This window comes from Bemisia tabaci, chromosome 5 (genome assembly GCF_918797505.1).
Source record: "Bemisia tabaci chromosome 5, PGI_BMITA_v3".
Taxonomy (NCBI): Eukaryota; Metazoa; Arthropoda; class Insecta; order Hemiptera; family Aleyrodidae; genus Bemisia; species Bemisia tabaci.
In genome coordinates, this window is record NC_092797.1 from 27,012,368 (window position 1) to 27,035,927 (window position 23,560).

Here is a 23,560-nt window from a genome sequence, read left to right on the forward strand (position 1 = left end):
CTACCATCCTAAAACATATCTTGAGAATTTGCGTCCATATTTCGCCCGATTCACTGATTCTGTTTGTTTTTAATTCATTTTCATCTTATATAGTATGCATGCATAAAAAATAAATCCAAAACACTTACTAAATTTATTTCCAAAACAGCACTTTTCAGTGCGAATTATATAAAATAAAACTAGAGCTGCCACCAGGAGTACTAAAAATGCAGCAGCTGTAACGCTAAGAAGTGTGACCATCGTCAAAGGCTCTGAAAAAAGGGAGACGAAAAGAAAATTAGTATTATCAAACACTTGAGTTTGCCTGACCCAAAACCAATTGAAACCAACAGAATTGTGCATTATAAATAAGTGAATCGTCTTTCATCAAACGATTTTAAACACAATGAAGACGAAGGTGCAGTAATTCTGTGACTATGTCAAAAAACAACACATGCATCCTGACTTCTTTATTATTCATTATGTTTGTCTCAAATATCCGGTACATTTATTCGGACTGGAAGCGAATTTACAATTTGCTTAACGAGATGTTCAGTCGTGCGATTTTGTTTACGCGGTAACTCACGATTTTAAGGTTTGAGGTTGTAATGATATTAATCACGATGAAATGGATGTATAATGCCACGATAATACAAGTAACGGTGAATGAAAGTTACACGGCCAAAAACTGAACGCTGACAACATCTTTCAATTCAACAGAAACCCCGCGTTTTGTGACAAGAGCACTAACAGCCCCTGATAGCACACCAATTAACAAAGTTTGTTTTAAAAACATTGCATTGTAACTTTAAAAAAACCAATGTTTATGAATTCCTGAATTCCTGATGTGAAGTTAAAAACGAATTGGGAATTTTTACTTTAAGTAAACCTTTTTCAAAAGTTGAAAACATGTTTTTTCAGGTTCAGTTTTGAAAATAAGAACATTTTGACAATACCTTTGAAACCCCCATTTTGGAAAAGACTTCAAAAGTGTGTTAAAACAAAAAAAAAAATTAAATAATTAGATTTACATACTTTCGAAAATATTTTCACAAGACTTTTTAAATATCTGTCAAAATGGAATAAAAGTGATTTAAAAACTTAATGTTCCTTAATGATTTTTCAAGATTTTTACATGCTTTTAAAATGAGTTAGTTATGACTTTTAAAACATATTAAGATACATATCATCATAAGTATCTCCTTTGACGTTTAAAAGTCGTAATTGAGATTTTCTAGTGTTTCCCCCGTTTAAAAGAAACATGTATGAAGCCTTTCATTTTTTTAACCGATATTTTAAAAAAAACAGTTTTTTTGCGTCACTGTACTATCAGGGATGAAAAATAGCCTGGAGGAGCAGTCTCGTAGTTTCCACTAGCAGCGTCACTCGGAAAAAGGCTCGTTTGCAATTTTAGAAAATACCGCAGCACTTCTCACAAACCCTCGGCTCATCAGCGGAAGAAGATATTTCTCGCGGAGCCGCACACATCGTCGTTTTTCACCGAAGGCTCGGAGGCACGGTTGCCAGATTATACGATTAAATGGGTCTAAACGGAGAAGTGAGCTACGTTTCCAGCACTTTCTGGCAACAACGCTCGGAGATGAAAAGGGCGCTGCGAGAAGGAAAAAGCATATCCATCTGCCAAAATTCTAAAGAGGCGCTTAATGAGCTTAAAATAAGGAACATAACGCCAACGCCTTTGAAAGGCTTCGAGTGTTGGCAAAATTCTCACCCAATTCCGCATCCGTTACGCATGGGCCCTCGGGCTCGCCTTCGCGCGCCCTTATCGTAAATTCGCAGTGACTCGTCTGTGACGTCACCATCCATCGTAATCTTAGCGTCATTCCCTTCTTTGTGCCACGAGCCGCGTCATTCAATCATCTTTTGTTTCCGGGCACTTTTGCCGAATTGCAGCCGCTCTTTAGCTTCTCAGCGCACGATTAAGAGAAAAAACGGCTCATTTATCGATGCAGAGTGGCAACGCTGTTTCCGGGTTTTTCAGCCCGGTTCTTTTCAAGCTGCTAAGAGAGCGGCCGTAGTAGAAGCGTAAATTTGCCGAATGGAGCCTATAGAAACTATGACGACATCTACATCCTCCAGGAACATTTTGGCGTTTGACAGAGCGTTGCAATAAATCGAGGCTGCTAGAGTTAATTTGGTCGAGAGACGATGACGGCCGTTTTGGCGTCTGAGTGGAGATTTGCAGAATCTCGTGAGTTTCTCTTTATTTGAATTTTTTTCTAGGGCAACAAATAAGACAGGGAAATTGATATTCGACCAATCGGAATAGTTTAAAGACTTTAATAAATCGATTTTTATGAAAAGCATCTGTCCTCGTACTCCCTGGACATGAATTGCTCTAAATCAAAATTATAGAAACTCGTTTAGCCTCCCATCTTATGAAACATCTATACTGCACTGATTAAATTTTTTTTTCTTTCAGTATAAATTTGCTGAATAAGAAATCCGGTTGCATTGTCTCTATTCGCCCTGTTAAAATGTTTGAGTGAAGGTTCCCCAAAAAATCAGAGGGGCAGCAATTAAACATTAACCAGCTCCAATTACTCAGTCCAAAAAAAATTTATCTGCGCGAGAAAAATTTTGTAAAAAGGACTGCATCTCAAGGAATAAAAGAACGAGGACATGGTTGGAAACTGTAATGGAAGATATTCATTTTTAGAATCTAGCTGTATTTAAGTAATGTTCTTTTCTTCAAGTTCTCTTCAGTGATGTGAATGAAAGTCTCCTTTCCAGCTCGAAATCCTAAAAGTGACATTTGAAGAATCAATGTAAAAATAGCACGTAATAACTTTCAGGACATTACAATATCCGCCGCTAGGGGATTAAGCTCAACTTTCGGTCTCTTCTTTTTATGATCTTCCTCTTTTCGGCGGACTAATCGCGACGATCAAGACTCCGTTGTGTCCGGGCAGCTTTATCAAAGCGATCGGATATCGGCCATGGTAAAGTAGATTTATGGTCGCCGAGCACTTTTCGAGATTTATTTCGTCGGTTTGAGTTTCTTCCATAAATCAGCGCAAATTTGTCCGGAGCGGTAAGTTCCGGGAAAACCCTCATCCGCCCCCGCCGCGATTCACTTAAACCGATCGCGTCGAGTCAGCACCATAAACAAGTCTTAGTTTTTCTTATGACTCTTGTCCCACTCCGATCCCGGATCACGACTCCCGTTTTCTTCAGTAGCGTGGCGTGCTTTGCGATATATCGATTGTTATGCCATTTAAACCTGTGGAAAAGGATCGATAAACAGGGTGTTCGCAGGGAACACCTTAGAATCGATTCTTTACCATAGGTTTAAATGGCATAACAATCGATACGTCGCAAAGCACGCCACGCCACTGTTCTTCGTGCTTATCCCGACGGAATATTGAGCCGCGCTAAGGCAGAACGTCGTATGAACCTTCAGGCGTTGTCAAATTTCCTTCGGCGAATCACGAATTTTCGGGAAAATTTGTAAAGATTTTTCTTCCAATTTTTCAGATAATTATGTTCGCAATTTCACTTAAAGTTCCTGTAAATTTCACGGAAAAATATTCATAGCTTCCCCTAAAAATAAACGTTTTATCAGAGGAAATTTGGCAACTCTCGAATGTTCATACGGCGCTTTTCCTCAGCACGGTAGTATTGAGCCGACGTGTTGAATATTCGAGAGTTGATAAATTTCCTTCGATAAAATGTTAATTTTTGAGGAAAATTATACATATTTTCACTTGAAATTTTCAGGAACTTCGGGAGAAATTGCGAACATAATTATCTGAGAAATTGGCGGAAAAATATTCAAAAATCTTCCTGAAAATTGGTGATTTACCAGGGGAAATTTGGCAACGCCTGAAGGCTCATACGGCGATTTTCCTTGGCACGGCAGTATTGAGGCGTACATAAAAATCGCATACATTCATGGCAATAGCAATTAATCTAAATCACACTGAAACACAACATAGAGCGGTCTATACACAAGACGAGAAATGTCGTGCGAGGGTGATTTCAAAATGGTGAATGGTGGTGCTGAGTTGGCTGAAATCTGGCAAGACTCTACTGTGTACACCCAGAGCATGTGTTTTCAAGCAAAATTGGGGAAAAGAACAAGGTTGAAATGGGAGAAAACAACTTTTTACATGACACACATTTTGCTCTCGTATTTGTTTTTCGCCCCGTTGGAATCGATAAGCTCTAAATCTTCCCAACATATTCTTCCTTTGCTAAGTCTCGCAAAACGGCAGAAAACGAATATTCCGAAAAGCAAAATGAAAATAAGTCATTCATGTTTCTTTCTTCATTAACCGCCCACTTCATGAGCCACCATAACAATCAACTCAGCTTTGGTGATACCAAATTACATGCATGTGATATATCGTCGTTTCCGGACAAAAGAACGTAACTCCATTCCAAGGTTGCAAAATTGACTTGAACAATTCAATTTTTTTACGGATGTAACCATGCAATTTTCGTCCAAAATGTTTCTGATTTTTGCATAAGGTCAGAGGAGAAGTTGGTATAATTTTTAGTTAGAAATGCCCAAAACTCGCCTGGTAAGAGTCGAATTGGTGCTGGGAAATTCGGCAATATTGAAATGTAATTACGTTCTTTTAAAAGGGAAACAACGATATGATGCTCCACGGGGAAGAACTTGGAAAAATTAAGTTTTTGGATTTTGATGGCACAGTAGTGCAGATAATTTGCGACAAATTCGGCAAAAAAAACGCCTGAAAATAGAATTTAATGCCTAATTAGATTTAAAAAAACGGTGAACAGTAGATAGTGTCAACGGGAGACGTCGAACAAAATTTGGAAACTTTAAAAGCTCATAACTTTGCTCATACAAAATTTTGAGGTTTTGAAAGTGGTTCCATTGGTTTCCTCGTGAAATTCTCTTCTAGAAGCACCTTTGAATATTTAAAATGTGGTGAGATAAACATCTAAATTTTCAGTTTTAGTCAAAAATTTCATGTCCGACCTCTTCTAAATACTCGTTCCACTGTACCTACGGCGTTTCAGTGGCGTGGCGTGCTTAGCGATATATCGATTGATCGGCCATTTAAACATATGGAAAAGTATCGATACACAGGGTGTTCGCAGCAAGCACCTTAATAATCGATTATTTACCACAGCTTCAAATGGGGAAATATCGATATATCGCAAAGCACGCCGCGCTGCTGAGACGTTTCAGTCAGTGGCGTGGCGTGAATTGCGATATATCGATTGTTGTGCCATTTAAACCTATGGTAAAGAATCGATTATTGAGGTGTTCGCTGCGAACACCCTGATAATCGATATTTTTTCATAGGTTTAAATGGCACAGCAATCGATATATCGCAATTCACGCCACGCCACTGGTTTCAGTGTTTCAAAGTGTTTTTGACTGAAGCCCGTACATTCAAATTTGTTTTCCTTCGAAACTTTTTCCCCAAGAGCTATATAACGATTCCTTTCCCCGTGGAACATATCAGATAAATCGGTGCGTTAGTGGTCAAACTTAAGCATAAAGATTAGTGATAAGAATGAGGAGCCGCATTGGCAAAATGAAACGAACCGGCATACGAACCCCGGACGGCCAGCCTGACCGAGTGCCGGTCAGTGCCGCGGTCGTTATGGACTTCGAGGTAATAGTTCCGAGAGTCTTCCGGCGAGACCTCTCGGACGTGGAATCGAGCCTCATAACAGTCCTCTCGAGTATCCTGAAATCAAAGAGGAAACATGAAATCATTACAGAGATTGTCCCAGAGAGGATAAACACATTTAGAGAAAAATAAGCGAGAAAACCTCTTTCAATGAAAATGGAAATGTAACGGTGTTCGGCGCGAAACTCGGATTAGCGCCGACAAGACTGCAGGAATACTTCACGCATTGCGCCTAACGCAATGCGGTCGCTGGTCGCCGCGAAGAACATGAGCGCCTACAAGAAAGCTGGAATGCTTCCCGCATTACGCCTAACGCAGTGCGGTCGCCGATCGGCGCGGAAACATATTAGCGCCTACAAGACTGCATGAATACTTCACGCATTGCACCAAACGCAGTGCGGTCGCTGGTTGGCGTGTAATGCATAAGCACGTGCAAGGTATGAGATATTTGCTCTCTCCCCTGCTTGAGTGCTTTTCTTCTGTAGGATTCTTCGAGACCCGTACATGGCCTCCCATGTTAAGGCACATCGTAAAAATAAACTGATTCACTTCTACTACTCTTTCACAAATTTCTGATTCCCTGTGTTTTTACTAATATTTCCAGGTCCCATCAAATTCCCTGAATTTTCCCGATTTTCCAGATACGAATAAAACCTAGTCTGGATTGGACGATTGGACAAACATTCCAAGGAAACAGGCATCTCGATGGTGAAACTTCGAAACCACGTATCTCCGTGCGCAGACTCCCTATCATACTTTATTTTTAAATGAAATTTAAATTACTCAACGTCAATTTAATAACCCTCTTTGATTTTTCTTCCCTGTGCAGAGGAAATTCTGTGAAAACTCAAGGAATAAAGTTGAATTGTTCGCTTTCAAACATATAAAAAGGGAGCAGAGATTTTGAAAAACCCCATACGAATTACGTCAGGGTTACCACAAAATGAAGAAAACATTCCCTAACATTTTCCTGTCACGTTTTGATAAAATTTCCTGAAAATTGAAAAAATGCTAGATGGTTGAAAAGACATAATATCAAATAGTTTTCACTCAAAATCTATTGTTTGAAACGTCAACCTAGTGTAGACAGCAAATAAAGGTGACTTGACAAATTTTCCCAGACATTTTCAACATTTTCGTCATTTTCCCTGCCAATCCAGGTTTTCCCTGATTTTTTTAAAATTCCCTGAGATTTCCTGGTATTTCGTCACTGTGGCAACCCTGATACGTGCTTTGGGAGTTTCACCGTCGCTATGCCGAATGACGTTGTTGATGGTAGACGGCGGTACTCACTTGTATGAGGTTCTCGGCTTGATACCTTCCTTGGCCGGCGCCTGCCTCCAACTGGAGCGAACCCCAGTGCCAGGCCGCCCTTCGGGGTCGGGGGTCAGCGCATACGACCAGCTTGAGCAGGGCATCCTCCCCTCGACGGGCAACCACTTCTCTTCCTCCGATATTTCGAACCACTTGTGGGGCTCCTGGAACACAATAAAAATGTAAAGAAATTTCAATCAAATATACAGTTAAATTGGTGAGACGGATAAGACTACCTGAATTCAAGTAAACTTTCGTCAATTTTTTCAATATTCGTCAAGCGGAATCGGGAAAATTAATTAAAGAAGTCTCTGTGGCACTGAGTGAAAAATCAACTGCCGCAAGAGTCAACCAGAAAATGCAGACTCTAGTTTACTTGGGGGAAAAATTGAAATTAAATTTCTATCTTTATCAAATTGATGTTTTCTTTTTCAAATATGCTCAAGAAAGAGACTAACGGTGGAGAATGCAGGATGATACAGGTATCCTAGCACAGCGATTTCAACTTACATGATATTTAACATTGGTTTAGGGATTCATTTTGCAGTGCAGAAAAAGTAAATATATTTAATTTTGTTTAAGAGGGCTTCATTTACACGTGAGCACTTGGTCTTTCTTGCACTTTCGAAAGAGAAGAAAGAAATTTTAAGCGTCTTGCTCGAGGTTAAATGAGAGGAAAGCACAGAGAAACAATCCCTGAAAAAAATTGTTCCAGTTTTTTAACATTTTTCTAAAGGTCCCTTACCAACATTTCCGCAAATAGCTTCGTCTCGTTTTCAAAACATTAGCTCGGCCTCGAGGCGTTAAAAAGGCATTAAAGCCGCCGGACATTACAGAGCCGAGATTACGCCCCGGATTCCGAGGCATCGACGGATATATTGACGATCAAAGCACGCCTCACTGCCGATGAGCCACCCTTAAATTAAACGCCGTCCCGAAGCAGGACGGGGAAAAACGAATAATTAAATCCACATTGTCTGCCACGACCGACCGATCGGGTTCCAACCACAGGAACGAGTGCGAAAAACGAGTGTTAGCAACAATTTCGCAAGGGCTCATGATTTCACCGGACACCTCGCGCTTGGGCTTATCGCCTTCCCTCTTTTTGCGCCGTTGCCAAAACTCCTTTGGAAAAAAAAACACATTGGATCTGGAGTCCAGACTCTTAAAAACATTGACAAGAAAAAATACTCTTGATTCAATCAGATTTTTGCTTAAATCAAGAACCAAGCCTCTTAATTTGAGCGGATTTCCTTTTGATTTAAGCAAAAATCTGATTGAATCAAGAGTATTTTTTCTTCTCGATGTTTTCAAGAGTCTGGACTCTAGATCCAATGTGTTTCTTTTCTTCCAGTGTCTGAAAATATCGCTAAGCGATGAGCAGATTCCACGCAGCAAAAAAATATCCGAATGTTTGGAGCGTAAAAAAATTGTTTCTTGGGTACAATGATCATAGTTAATTTTGACGATTTTTTGGTAACGAGTTGTGCTTGTTTGCCGGTAACAGAGAGTCTACTAAAACAAGCTAACCAAAAATCAGTACTTTTACAGTAATTTTGCAGTACACTCCCAAGAAATTCAGTACCTCCTCGACAGAAAAATTCAGTACTTTTTCAGTACTTCCAATTATTGACGATATTTAAAAAAATTGAATTTCGCTCAAATTGAGACAAAAATGACAAAAAAAGTAGAAAAATTCCCGACCTTCTTGCGGAATTTCAGCACTTTTTCAGTACTCCCGGACCGCCCTTAAAAAAATCAGTACTATACTTCTGGAAATTCCGGACTTGTAGACACCCTGGATGATTTTAATTGACGTCGCAAGACAACGATTTCTGTTGTTACTGTTAAAAATCAGGAAAAGCTTGAGAAAATCACTCCACATGGCAACCGTGTTCGATAACTTTTTTTGCCGCCCATCAAAACCCAGCATTTAACCGTGCTCCGCGTATTCCGATGGCTGGACGTAATTAATGTTGGTTTGTTTGCTCCGGCGTTGCCAACACACCCGAGTTATAGGCATTTTTTATGGCTTTTGCAGGACATTTCGGGGGTATTTTTAGTCGTCGGCAACGTCGTAACGAACTCCACGGCGAGCGAGCCCGCAGCTAGAAACAAAGAAGGAAATAACGTCGACGCGAAATAAAATAGAAAGTTGCCGCTGTTAAGTCCTGAAAGTAAATACCACTGGAGAGCCGAGAAGCGAGTGAAAAACAGGCCGTGAGAGGAGGGGGGAGGGCGAGGGGAGAAAAATTGAAAGCTTGGATGACCTTTTATAATAGGAGCAAGTTTTCCCCGTTGGCTGCCGGGAAATATTTTATATTTTCCACATTGGCGCCTGCGTCTGTGACAAAAACGAAGGTCAATTATGGTTTGGACTGATTATGCAAATATGCAGTCACAAAAATGCCTTTTAGCGTATATTCACAGGAGGGGGGTATGGGGTGGAAAAAATCAGGTTTCATCATATAGCGTCGCTCATTTTATTGGGAAAATGATTAGTTTTTAATGAAATGTTACAACCGGCACGTTCATGCGAGGATCGCGAAAAAAAAGGGACGGCAATTAGATCATACGGTTAATTTAAAGTCGTCAAGCCTGAAGCTCAAACATTTAATATAAACACGATAATTATCGACACCGCGATTTAAAGGGCAAAATTTTGCAGAAAATTCGTAAAAGAGCTCTCGCGTTGTAATTACTCAAACCTTTACCATTTCCCAGGCCATCTCTCTTCAGTACGTTTAAAAAAGGGAGAGAGGGAGAGAGGGGGAGAGAGAGAGAGAGAGAGAGAATGGGGGAGAAAAAGGAAAAACTTTGTTTGGATTACGAGGGATTTTGTTGTTACGAAATTCGGATGAGTGTTTGTTTTTTGGTTCGTTTTTTCTGTTTTCTTTTTTTTTTCTTCTTTTTTTTTGTGGGATGGAAATGTATTTATGAAACATATAGTATCCGTTACTACCAACCAGAGACAACCAACGAGGATTGGGCAAATCTGGGTGATGCCTAAAGATACAACAACGTGAACGGAATGAGGCGATAATGAAAGGCAATCTGACTAAAAGTTCCATCATCTCGGGTCTTCACGAGGTAAGAGAACTACAAAAATTCCATAAAATTCCCACTAACTCGGTTTACGATGAGAAATAAACCGAGAATTTATCACTGACACAGAGAGATAATTGACGTTACATTTTTATCATGACATTATTAGCGAGACGTGCAAGTAATATCTAAGACATTCCATATTGATACGTCTTTCCACAGAAGCTCTTTTCGTAAATTATGATGTTGGATGATATTATAGCTCCTAATAATGTCAGTTTATTGCGGATTTTAGTAGATAGAAATTCCATTAAAGCCGGGTTGAGGATTTCTATGAACTAACGTGTATCATAGAATGAACTACAAGGGTTTCAAATAGATTGTACGGTGCAACTTCATTTAGTTTCTTTTGAAATCGGGAAAATTAATTAAAGAAGTCTCTGTGGCACTGAGTAAAAAATCAACTGCCGCAAGGGTCAACCAGAAAATACAGACTCTAGTTTACTTGGGAAAAAAATTGAAATTAAATTTTTATCTTTATCAAATGGATGTTTTCTTTTTCAAAATTGCCCGGGAAAGAGACACACGGTGGAGAGGATGATACGAGTATCCTAGCACAGTGATTTCAACTTACATGATATTTAACATTGGTTTAGAGATTCATTTTGCAGTGAAGAATAGGTTAAATAGATTTAATTTTGTTTAAGAGGGCTTCATTTACACGAGAGCACTTGGTCTTTCTTTCGCTTTCGAAAGAGAAGAAAAAAAGAGAGAAAAACTTCGTGGAAGTGAATTATAGTTTGGATACACGGTGATAAAAGGAGACAAAAGAATAAAGAGAAAAAACAACAAACAATTACGGCACAGCGTTTTTGATTAGCTTCAAATACAATGAAGAGATGTCCTGCCGCAGAACGCCTGCAAACGCTTGGATATGCAATTAGCGATCATTCTCAAGTTGAATAAGTTGCTTGCGTTCAGAATTGAAGGCGCTTGCAGGTTAGCGGCGCGAGAGGAGCTTGTCTGCAGTCGTGGGTGTCTAAAATACGAGATTCTTAATACACCTAGAACGCAGTACTGTCGTTTAACAATCATGCAATAATACAAGTACCTCATAAGACTACGCGTCCGGCCGTGAGAATACTGACATTAGTGCCGAAAAATTCAACACAGAAATAAATCGGTGTGATCACTTATACCAAAGGATTTTGGCGGTCTGTAATTTTAACGAGTTTGCAATAATTTTTCAACCTGAATATTGGGACAATATAACCCAAATATTTAGTCAATGTAACCCAAAGGAGAACTAACCAAAGATATTAACCGCACGTGTAGGTTGCTTTGTGTTCTACTTTCCAACTTAACACAACATGTTAGTGCTGTTTCTCACTGGAGAGTAGGCTCTTGGATCCGGGGGCCAAACTCATAGAAAATTTGACAAGAAAAAATACTCTCGACTTGACCGGATTTATGCTTGAATCGAGAGTCAAGCTTCATAATTTAAGATGATTTCCTTATAATACAAACAAAAATCCGATTGAATCAAGTCTATTTTTCCTTGTCAATTATTTTAAGAGTCTGAACTTAAGATCCAAGAGACTTTTTTTGCCGAAAGTGTACTATTTCGGATTCATTTTAGAAGCATCGCATGTGCTATTAACCTCCATTTGCAGATAGGTGCTTTTGAACGAAGCAAATATAATAATTTTGCATCGAAAAATTCAGGGAATTTAGCCCTGGAATTGATAACACTGGAAAAAAACACACTGGATCTAGAGTCCAGACTCTTAAAAACGTCGACAAGAAAAAATACTCTTGATTCAATCACATTTAAGCTTAAATCAAGAACCAAGCCTCTTAATTTGAGCGGATTTCGTTTTGATTCACGCAGAAATCCGATTGAATCAAGAGTATTTTTTCTTGTCAATGTTTTCAAGAGTCTGGACTCTAGATCCAATGTGTTTTTTTTTTCCAGTGAAGAAGTAAGATCATTAAAAATCATGGAGATACTGACCTACGACTTGAACGGAGATGGCTTGGCTTTGGACTGAGCGCTCGGATCCGCCGATGGAGTTGGTGACTCGACAGACGTAGTCGCCCTGGTGGTCGTAGGTGACGTTGTTGACGTAGAGCTGGGCCTCGGAGCCGCGGACGTAGACGGTCTCGTCGGAGGTGGGTGTGATGGTGGGAAGTCGCTGGAGCCACTGGTACGAGGGCAGAGGGTTCCCGTCAGCCTCGCAGTTGAACCGCACCGGTGAGAACAGGGGCGCCGTCACCACCTTGTCCGGACCCACTTCGCGGATTGAAGGTGCGTCTGGAAATTCGACAAAAATTAGTATGTTGTTGTTGTCTTGTTTTATACATTTATTTGTAGGTGCTTTAACAAAGCTGGGTCATTGACATCTACAGCAGAGATCAAAGGAGAAAAGTACCATCCACGTGGAAAATGAGAATAAACAGTTCGACCAGCCCCCGTCCCTACCAATATTCGGACTGGCATAAAAAGAACTGAAGTAACAAGGAGTCAAAAACTTAATTTTTTTTTTTTTTTTTTTTTTTTTTTTTTTTTTTTTTTTTTTTTTTTTTTTTTTGCGAGGGACAGTTTATTGAAGAAGCACCAATGATTAAGGGGACAAGATCATTTTAATTTGATGGGAATTCCATTGAATATATACCTCCTAGAAGGAGGTCAGGTTTTATTCAAAAATAAGTTAGGTTGCTTTAAAGAAAACGGAGTTTCCAGGTATTTTGAAAGGAAAGTCCACGCGATTTTGAAGTACATAGTTCTTTTTAATACATGGGTAACGATTTTCAGGAAAAGTGCGATTAAAATTCCTTATGATTTAAGCACGAATATTTCTTGATGGTACATTTTGGCCAATGTTACACCGTTCCAGGGACTAAAAAAACTGAAATTGCACTCTACAATACCAAATCATAAGTGTAACGGGTGTCACATAACGCCTAGGACGCGAAGCGCCTCGGGGAGTTGAACCGCGAGAACCCAAATTATCCTCAAACGAAATCAAAACCAACTCTCTTCAAGACACCATCTCATTGTCCTTCAAAAACCGTACATTGTATCGTAAAAAATAGTAGCTCCCATCTTTGGCGCTCTAATTAACAAAACACGTTACATGCAGCTTTTCCCAGCGCTTGAGTGATCTTAATAACAGGCATTTTCAGGCCAACGGAGCTCCGCTCCACTTTTCCCCTTTGATTTAAGCCGCTCTAATCCCACGTATAAAATTAACCCCTGGGTCGGTGATAAACCGGAGGAGGAGGACGTCTCCGCTGAAATTAATTTTCGGACTGAGAATAGATGAATTCGCGGGGCTAAATCCTAAGGCGGCAAGCAAAGGCTTGGATTGAATAGCGGCCGTATTCTGACAACAAGTTTATGGCGCTTTCATTAGAGTGTTACATCACGCCTGAGCAAACAAAGATAGCAGCGAAAAGAGAGACTAAATCGAATTCCGCGGAGCGCCCCGGAAAAACTATTGCGGAGAACACTCGTGAGTTTGTGCTGTTCGTTTTACGTGATTCAAATGAAAATAAGACGTCTTTCGTCCACGGAAGCCTTCATTCTCATTTTTTTCCCCTTTTTATTTTTATACGTTCGCCCCTGCACGCACGTTCGTGCGTGCTCCAACTTGCGAAACTCGTAATATCCGAGTTGCTAAGTTTTTAATCGGGGGCTCATAAACTCCTTCGATCTTATCGGGCCCCTAATAAAAGTCACTCCACTTGCCGGAGAAAGGAAAGTCTCAAAGTTTTCCTATACCGTGGAAATCGTGGCTGCGATCAACTGTAGGGACCTTTGATTTTTTTATGTTATTACTTATACACTGAACAAAAATTACGGGCTGTATAGGCGTGCCGTCCGTTACGGGCTCAGAGACCGAAAGTTCCGGGTGCTGGAGCCGTAGCTTCGATTGCTCCGGGTTCTCCGGCCGTAACTTTTGGCCTGAGCTCGGAACGCGGACGGTATGTCTATATAGTGCTTTTTATTCTTTCATACTTTTAACATCACAAAATATTATAAGATTTAGTATTAATCTAAACTGTTTATCAGATACATGCTAGAATGTGAATATTTTAGATATTTTGGTTTGGAAATTATCTTCTAGGCCTATAAAAAACACTGAAGAACATAAATGCCAAATTGTTGATTGATATATTTAATTGTATATTTAGCCTACAATATAAAAGGAACTAGAGAATTCAAAAAAACGGGTGTTCAAATAAATTTTGGGGAAACTTCGGATAAGCACTGTGAGTTTCAGCCTTCATTATTGCTCAAATTTTACGTTTATCAAAATAACAAATTAGTTGAATGTTTTATTAAACAGGTTCGGCTAGATAAACGTATAAGAACTGAGGAGCTCGTTTGTTAATTTATGCGATCGGAGCCAAAACTGCGGGGAACCGCGAGTTTCGGTGGGATTAAGGGGGAAACTCCTGCAAAATTCTAATCAAAACACTTTTTTTGCAAATTAAAAACAGGAAAACACAAAAAATGCACTTTAGGAGGTCTGAGTAACAGCTGTTGGCGCTGATTAAAAGCGCACCGCTGACGGAAAATCGGGAAAATAACCTCGATTCGATAATTTCATTTGCATAAATCTCAACGCGGCGGAGAGCGAGAGTCCCCCGGAAGGGTGGTTAAAGGGGGGGAGGGGGTGGCGGGGAGGGGGTTGTCGTTGGATACATGATGCTAGGAATGTCAGCGAATAAATGCCATGGTAATGTATGCAACGGCGTCGCGATGGGACGCAACGTTGCCAATTTATCGTGAGTTATCCTCTCGATTACATCCCTCCGTACGGGAAATTGAGATTTGCTCGAGAGCCGCCAACATTGAGCGATGCGATGCGACATCGTGCAGCGACGGGTGATGAGTGAGCGGCCATCGGAAACGGGGACGAATGAGCTGAAACAGGCGGTGTTGCCAGTTTCAGAGTTGTATCAAAATCAAATTAATTTCAGGCGGAAACCATCGTTACAGAATTTCCGTTTTCCATAATTTGTCTTGCGGGAGAATGAGAATGAATTACACGGAACGCAAATGTGCATACTGGTAAAAATAACCTCTTGGACCAATGCCGCGGTGCATTGACTTAAGAGTGCAGTTTCTTGTCGCCGGATTTAAGAGTCTTGAACTCTTGTTTCAAGCGGATTTTGTATTGATTCAAGCGGATTTTGCATTGATTCGAGCGGATTTTGCATTGAAACAAGAGTCTAGACTCTTAAATCCGGCGACAAGGAACTGCACTCTTGAACCAAGAGGTTTTTTTTACCAGTGATGGCTAAATTGCCATACTTTTTTCGATCAGATGGGTGATATAAATGATATCTAATTAGAATGGGTCGCCCAAATAGGCGAAACTTCTATGTGCATTGAATAGAGAGCTCTGAGGACTCAAATTTTTCATTAAAACTAATGTTTTTAGTAATATTTTGTGCCAATCTGTATCTTCGAATTCCCGATCATGTTTGCTCTTCATTACTCTCCTGAAGTAATCATGTGCTTTCCTTGAATTTTTAAAGAAAGCTTCCGTCAGAAAATGGAGGAATTGAACAAAATTTTGACCAAAAATAGGAGGATTTTTCTTCCCATGATACTTTTAAGTACCGAAGTAGCGGAAACTTTGTGTTATTATAAGTCAATGTATCCATTTTCCTATATTTCTAGTTGTGTAAGCTGCGTGAAGGTGTGACGGGACAATCTTAGGAATATATTTTTTAAATAACGGTAAACTGTTGCTGTCTCTTCGTCTATTGCACAAAACGTGACTATAACGATAGCTAATGAGCATTACTTGCCTACTTGGTGGACCAAATCATTAGATAATTACATCACTTAGCATGAATCGTACCTGCATCACGAGTGAGACAAAGAGACGGCGAACAAATAATTGCATCATACGCAGTGATGAGGGTAAAATGATTTTGCATCTCAAAGAGAAAAACGTCGCGGAGGGGCGAGGACGAAAGATGGTTGACACAGAATTAAAATAATTGGAAGAGCGAGACAGGGGCCTGCATCGTCGACAGAGCGAGTAGTTCGTATTCCGGGCGCCGCGCCGCGCTGCTCTCGGCTCTCGGCGCGGCGGGAGGAAAAAACCCCGGAAATAATCAACTTTCGACAAACTCCCCGCCTCTAATTCTATTCAAGCTGTTTTGCCCTTCTCCTTAATAGTTCAACTTGGTCTATTCATACTCCGAAAAATTGCATTCGGGACTAGAATTTTAATGGCCGCTTCTGCAAGTTCAACCTCAAAGCCCCCGTTTTCAGAGCATGCTCCTCGGATTATCAAATTATACGCTTACTTTCGAAATAATGGGGGGAGTGAGAGCCCGGGAAAAATAAGGGGGCAAACTTCATTTTACGGTGTTTTGGGCTCCAGTTTGCACTTTGAGAGAGGTCGGTGATGATACGAAGAGGCCAAGAAGGGGAGGGGGGAGAGGTTATGTGTCCTGCTTCCTTCCAGCAATGATAAAAACAATCAACCCGACGCGGCTTCTGCTTGTATGCACTGTTTCAAAAAGCACACAGTGATGCAGTTCAGCCCGGCATATTGTTCAGTGTGTGTGAAAAATGAAACACCAAAGGGAATGAAATTATGAAAGTAAATTATGGAAAATCCGCCCTGAGGGAATAATCGTTCTCTTAGCAATGGAAGTTTTTGATGTCAAAGACAACAACTCCAAGCGTTTTAATCATATAACGGGAAGCCCCTCTATTGGAGGGTTATCTAAGCTGGGAATTTCGGGAGATGACATAATAACTCCAATCGTGGATTTGATTGGAGAGTTAGAATTTTAAAGTAATTGGTGCTTAAGCGTAGCATTGTGTTCAAATGGGCTTAATTAAAAAGAGAGATGCGACATAATTGGAGAATAGAGGTTGTTTCTTTAATACACTGGGGGAAAAAACACATTGGATGTAGAGTCCAGACTCTTAAAAACATCGACAAGAAAAAATACTCTTGATTCAATCAGATTTAAACTTAAATCAAGAACCAAGCCTCTTAATTTGAGCGGATTTCCTTTTGATTTAAGCTTAAAGCTGATTGAATCAAGAGTCCTTTTTCTTGTCAATGTTTTCAAGAGTCTCGACTCTAGATCCAATGTGTGTTTTTTTTTTTTTTCTTTTTTTTTTTTTTTCTCAGTGTAGCTTATCCAATTTTGCATTTCCGAAAGGAGGAATATACTGTACTATTTAAACCCAAAGATACCCTTAACTGAAGTATATTTCAAAATGAGAAATTGTAATTTATCTTGATCTTTCAGCAATGTGCTAACATTATAAATGTGCTAAAGTAATAGCTCTCTAGGCGTGACATCAACTTAATATTCCAATGCAACTGCCAGAGTTAAGAACTCTCCCCTCTCAGCCTCATACTAATACTCATTGGAGCTCAACATCTTGGACTCTAATTGGAATTGTTGGCGTTGTTTTTCCCAGAAAATAGTGTGAACTCAATACTATTTTACCACATTGCTACTAAGAAACCATACATATTAACATAGTAAATCTAACCACTAATTATTTCTAATGCGACAGGAGCATTACACGAGATGGCATTTAGAGGCACTTTAGATCATTCGCCGAGTCGGGCAATTTTCAAATTTTTGCAGCCTTTCTCCCGATTCCCTCTCCAACCAACTTCGATCTCTCCTCAACAAACCTCTCCTCTCTTTTGACGAAAACGACGCCCCAGCAACGTGGGCAGAATTGTTATATTTGATTTAAAGCCGCCCGACTTTCAGGAGAAAATACTCAACCTGAGCTCGGCTTTGCGGGGTGGCTTAAGTCCCCGCATCGGACCAAATCCGCAAGTAAAAAGTGTCTTAGATTCGAAAGGCGACGTGGGTGCGGCGGCGTGACGCGCTTCGCGATACATCGATCGATCTGCCATTTGGACCGCGTTAAACAGAAAGGAACCAAGCCACATCAGCTATTGCCAAATTTAATCGGGCAAGTTAATTTTTTTCATGAAAACGGTTGTGCGGATTTTCGTGCAAATTTCAGTGAAAATTCTCCATAATTTGATGCAAATTCCTTAAAAATTTCAAAGAAATCAGAACAAACGTTCTCTCGTAAAAAAATTAGTTGCCCAGTTAAACTTGGCAAGAGCTGATGTGGCTTGGTTCCTTTCTATCGAACTCGGTCCATTTAAACCTCCGAAAAGCATCGATAAACACCCCGATCGCAAAGGAAACCTTAATAATCGATTGTTTACCATAGCTTCAAATGGGGAAATATCGATTCTAGAATCGCCACTGCGTAAGTGGGGGGCGCAAGAGAACCTTAATGATCGATTCTTTACCATAGCTTCAAATGGGGAAATATCGATCCTGGAATCGCCACTGCGTGGGTGGGGGGCGAGGGAGGAATCGGAGAGTGTACTTACACTTGACGTCGAGGCTGACGGTCAAAGGCTGGCTGGTGCCGACGTTGTTGGAGGCTTGGCAGGTGTAGACGCCGCTGTCCTTGCGGTTGACGGGGGCCAAGCGGAAGGACTCCTCGGTGCTGCGGATGTCCCCGTTGGAGCGGCGCCACTGGACGGTCGCTGGTGGATTAGCGTCCGTTATGCAGCGCAGCGCCACCACGTCCTTGCCCTCCTCGATGTCCGTCGTGGGCGTCCCTGTCAAACGCACCTCCGGCGGATCTGGAACACGGATTTGAAACAGGGATTACACACGCGTCATTCCACCTACTTACGCTCAGATGGGAATAGAAGTATATAGACTAAAAGGAAAAGAAGAAATGGGGTGGGAGGGGGGAATGGACTAGAGTCCCTTTATACTGAGAGTCAAGACAATTTGAATCCATTTCTGATTGGTATCGTATTTTGGGCCTCCACAGTGTCACAAACGGGAATAAAGATTACATTTTCACCAATTGCAAAGATTATAATCTGGAATGGACCAGGGAATTACGGGTTCGGCAAGGAACAAACGGAATGAGAGGAGGAACGGAGAAAGGCATTTGAGAATGGGCCGATCAAAGATTACGAAAAACGTTCAATTTCTGTAATCTTTATTCCCGTTTGTGACATCCATGAGCCGAATTGTCTTGACTCTCAGTATAAAGGGACTCTAGAATGGACAAGAAAGCTCTTACTTTACTTTAAGAAAAGGATACACCGAGAAAAAAAAAAAACACGGTTATTCTACCGTTACAACGGTAGTAATGTCACACGGGATTCCACGGTAGTAGAACCGTGGATTTTGATTCTGGTAACGATGTATGAGCACGCGCACGGTGATAAGACCGTGTTCACCGTAATATTACTGTGGGCACAGACATGCTATTATGTGCATGGCTATGCTACTGTGCTCATCAATAATATTACCAAAATCCACGATTCCACTACCGTGGAATCCCGCGTGACATTATTACCGTAGTAACCGTCGAATAACCGTGTTTTTTTCTCTCCTTTTGTTTGTACAAACAAAAGTAAAAACACAAAACAATGGGTAAACAAGGCTAAAATCAGAGACATGAAAACAATCTGGGACGTTGCGGGGGTGGGTTCGTTTTTCTACGTCTCTGTTTTTAGCCTTGGTTACCCATTGTTTTGTTTTTTTCTAGTTAAATTATTCGGGCTATCATCGTGTATTATCTTCAAAAGGAAAAAGAGGAACATGACTATTTTCACGGGGAAAAAAGAAATTGTTGCTCTTATTACAAAGACCCGTGTGGAATTAAAAACCTACCAATTTTCCGACAGTCGAGTCGTGATTAATTTTGCGCACCGTATACAATTCATAACGCACAAGTTTTAAGGAAAGTGTGCAATGAAACGACACCATCTTGAAAAAAAGAAAAGGAGGAAAACTACTTGTCTCATTGTATCGATGTCTCTGCCTTTAAAACGCCGTGCAACTGAACCTCGTTTCGATCCTGCAGTTTACTTATCCGATGGAAAATGGAGCTTTGCAAAATGTCGTGTTGCCGGTTTAGATCGAAAGTCACCCACCCAAAAACCTTAGGGACGGTTGGAATAAAAAAGTCGCCCTATTTTAACTACATAATTATTTCACTCTCACCTCTGCTCCGATTTTCATTATTGCCGTATAGTTATGCTAGTTTCTAGGAATCTATTGGATTGATATCCATGATTTTTCGCCTGGTAAGACTAATTTCAGAGTACCAACCAACTCTAGATGAGTCCGTTGTTTTTAAATTATCAAGTTGGGACCAAAGTTTTTAAAGCAGGCACTAAAAAGACGCGTAGCGCTCATTGACGGTCCATGTAGCAGAGTGAGGAAGAAGAGGGCAAGACCTTTATTAAAATATGCCCGCCTATAAAAGATTACAAAAACATTTTGAAATAAAGAGAAGAAAGCAAGAGCTTCAGTGGGTCCCAACGTGGCATAGTTTCGATCAAAAATGCATAATCTAGAATGGCTGCAAGACAGCTGAAGCATAGAGCGGAGCAATGCGGAGCATTGCGAGTTCACGCCACGCGCCATCGCGCCTTCAATGTTGCAGATATACAACACGGGCATCCATCGAGTGCGAATAGTTGTATCTCTGCGCCGTCGCTTTTTTCCCCTTGCTCTGTTTCCATATAGTGCTTTTTTCCGTTAGTCTTACTGAAAATGGTGCTTTCATTTGACGTCTCTCCCAAATACGAGCGCCACCTCATTTCAATCAACGCAATGTATTTGAATACGGGTCAATTTGGTCCAACTTGGAACTTTGGAACTTCGTTTGTAAAAAAAAGTCCTGGGTATCTCAGGGTTAATCGGTGGATGTATCAATTTATTGTGTTGGAAATTCATTATTTAAATGGATATTTTAACTGAAGACCTAGTTATTAACGGAAGATTAAATAAATATTGAAATTATTGCCACAGTCTGCGGTAAGTTTTTGCCTTCCCCTACCTTTTCCGTTTTTATACCTCGCTAAATGCATACGGATGATCGGTTTCTGAGAATGCAGCTGATCTAGCAACGTGGCCTCTGCAATTCAAGAGTGCCGATTTCATGAAAGTATACTTGAGGTTAAAAGGGCCACGCAAAACCAATACTATTCCCCCCTCCCTCCCCTCGCCATCATAACCGCCTCCAGGTCGGAGTTTCCCTCTGCGAGTAGACTAACATACCCACACACGTAAACATAAAGCGACGGCGAAATGAAAAAGCCGGGCGCTGCGAAACACATTTCGAAGTTGTACGACACTAAAACACGGAGGTTGGGCCAGGGATGGAAGGAAAAGGTAAGGGCAACAAACACGTGATGTATCAACCTCCCTCCGCTCCCGATGCATTCGACGTTGCTCCGAACGATTTGTTTAATGGTCCAAAACATGTCCGGAAGGCATTCCATTTCCGCTCAAGGAAGCAAACGCAGAGCCCTTTTCCGAGCACGCGGAATCAATTTTTCCCGCCGTTTTCAATCGGGGGATTTTTTTCATTAGCCGCTAAAACACGATAAATAATACACGTGGGTCAGCGTTGCCGAGAGCGCACGTGTTTCGAAATGATTCACGGGATGCACGAGAAAATGTATGTGATCCGTGGAAATAGATTTACGTGGACTTTTCGTTTATTTTCACTCAAAGGATGTGTCCCATTGAGGTAGGTATTTTGGCCCTAACTTTGGTCGAAAATTGAAGCAGCTCAGAATAATGTCATGTATGGTCAAATCGACTTTCAATCATCTGCCCTGTGAGAACTTGCCCTTATTTGAGGTGTTTTTGAAAGGTTTTTGCCTGATTTACCACCGCAAAGTAGTGAAGTTCTGCGGTTTTCTCGAATAATTGCTCATTTTCGGTCCTGAATTAGATTGTTTATTGAAAACTGCCAAACTTCACTACTTTGCGCTGGTAAATCAGGCAAAGACCTGTCAAAACCACCTTAAATAAGGACAAGTTCTCACAGGGTAGATAATTAAGAGTCGATTTGACCATACATGACATTGTTCTAAACTGTTTCAATTTTCGACCAAAGTTAGGGCCAAAATACCCTCCTTAATGAGACGTACGTACACATCCTTTCAATTTTTTTTTAAGATCACCGACAACGACCAAACTCATAGAAACATATTTCATAGCATTTATTTCTCTCCATATTCCACTATTAGTTAGAATAAAGAGCATGAGAGCATAAAGAGCTCCGCAAGAAGGTTGACGGGAATCAGGAAGCTCCTTCATTTTATGGATGTATGCAATTTTGGCTACAGAGAAGTTAGTTTAGTTGTATCCTGACTCATGTGTAGAGGGAAGATTTCTTAACGCGTGCGGAAAACGAGCATAATGGGTCAGCCAAACATAACTTAAACGGATGGTAAATATTTGATTCGTTCTAATTTTTCATGAGAATTCCGCACCGTGCGAGCTATTCTTAGGAATGTGTTGATTCTTTCAGAAAACAAATCAACACATTTATTTAAAATTGCACGAAAAAATTTAAAAATTCGTGTGAGTGCTTGATTAAAGTCCTATATACGAGCGCAAGGAAAAATATTTATCTGATCGACACTTTTTTCGAAGATTTGTCCTAGGCTCTTTCTCTTAAAACTTTTAATTTTTTTTTTTTTAAATTTCTCTTCCTCTTCTACGGGTCCTTTTCATATCCAGATGTGGAACAAATTAATCCTATACAGAAATAGGAAAATACGGTAGTCACTTTGAATTTTGTGAAACAGGCAGAGACCAGTCAGGATTTACTAAAATAGTTTTACTTCACCACGTGGAAGCTGAGATAACTTTAACACTTTTCTATTGCTAACTTAAAAGAAATCCTTTACTGCGGAAGTTGACTTAATTCCTTATTGAAATAACTTTGTTTATTTTGTTGGTATCGAAGTCAATTCGATATGGCAACGATGGATGAAAGTGAGCTGTCGCATCAGGGACTGTTCTCTTCGATTTCCTCCACGCTTCGAATAAGTTCATTCTTGGGGAAAAGCTGTTTTCGTAGCCGTCACGGCTTTTGTTTTGTTTCTAAAGGTTTCCATTTTCTGCCAAATCCTTTTTTCGCCTCTTCGCAAAAACGCTCAATTTCATGGAAACATACCTTTGAGCGGAATCGCATACCTTGTGGCAGATTTGATTCACTCTGGGGCAATTGGATATTGGCGGAGATCAGAGAGCAACTTGTGTGCAGCTGTGAAGTGTTTGTTTTAAATTTATCAAGCCAAGATTTTTATTCGATTGTAACTACAAGGGAAAATCATGATAGAATTCAGTTTAGCCGAAAGGGAAAGAGACGCCTTCATAAAAAAAATGAAACAATTTGAATGCACTACAGAGGAAACAGTGCAAAACTGCATTCACATCCAACAAGGTTTTTGAAATTCACTTTTGGGTAGCGTAAACTCGGGAAGAACTTGGTAAAAAGTTCAAGTAAAAGAAAAGGGGAAGTTATTTTAAACCATTTTATTGTATACCTACTTGTACTAAAACGAAAATAGACTGAAATTGAATTGTAATGATTGACAATATCTTGTTCTGATGTAAATAAAAAATGATAGATTAAACTAAAAAGTATGGAACTATTAAAGAAAAAATCGAAGTGTTAATCGCTGCTAGAAAAAGGTAGGCTGTATCCCCGACTTTTACCA

General features: G+C 40.4%; 1 protein-coding gene across 3 annotated transcripts in view; it reads right to left on the reverse strand.

Annotated features, from left to right (window-relative positions):
- Positions 1-23,560, reverse strand: part of LOC109037457 (irregular chiasm C-roughest protein) — a 374,753-nt gene that overhangs the window by 18,610 nt on the left and 332,583 nt on the right. For all 3 annotated transcript variants that reach the window (XM_072300490.1, XM_072300491.1, XM_072300492.1), the window contains exons 6-10: positions 18,395-18,652; positions 11,989-12,288; positions 6,909-7,093; positions 5,528-5,672; positions 129-251 (exon numbers count right to left, since the gene is read on the reverse strand). In XM_072300490.1, the coding sequence (XP_072156591.1) occupies positions 129-251; positions 5,528-5,672; positions 6,909-7,093; positions 11,989-12,288; positions 18,395-18,652 (1,011 nt within the window). The remainder of the gene's footprint in view (positions 1-128; positions 252-5,527; positions 5,673-6,908; positions 7,094-11,988; positions 12,289-18,394; positions 18,653-23,560) is intronic.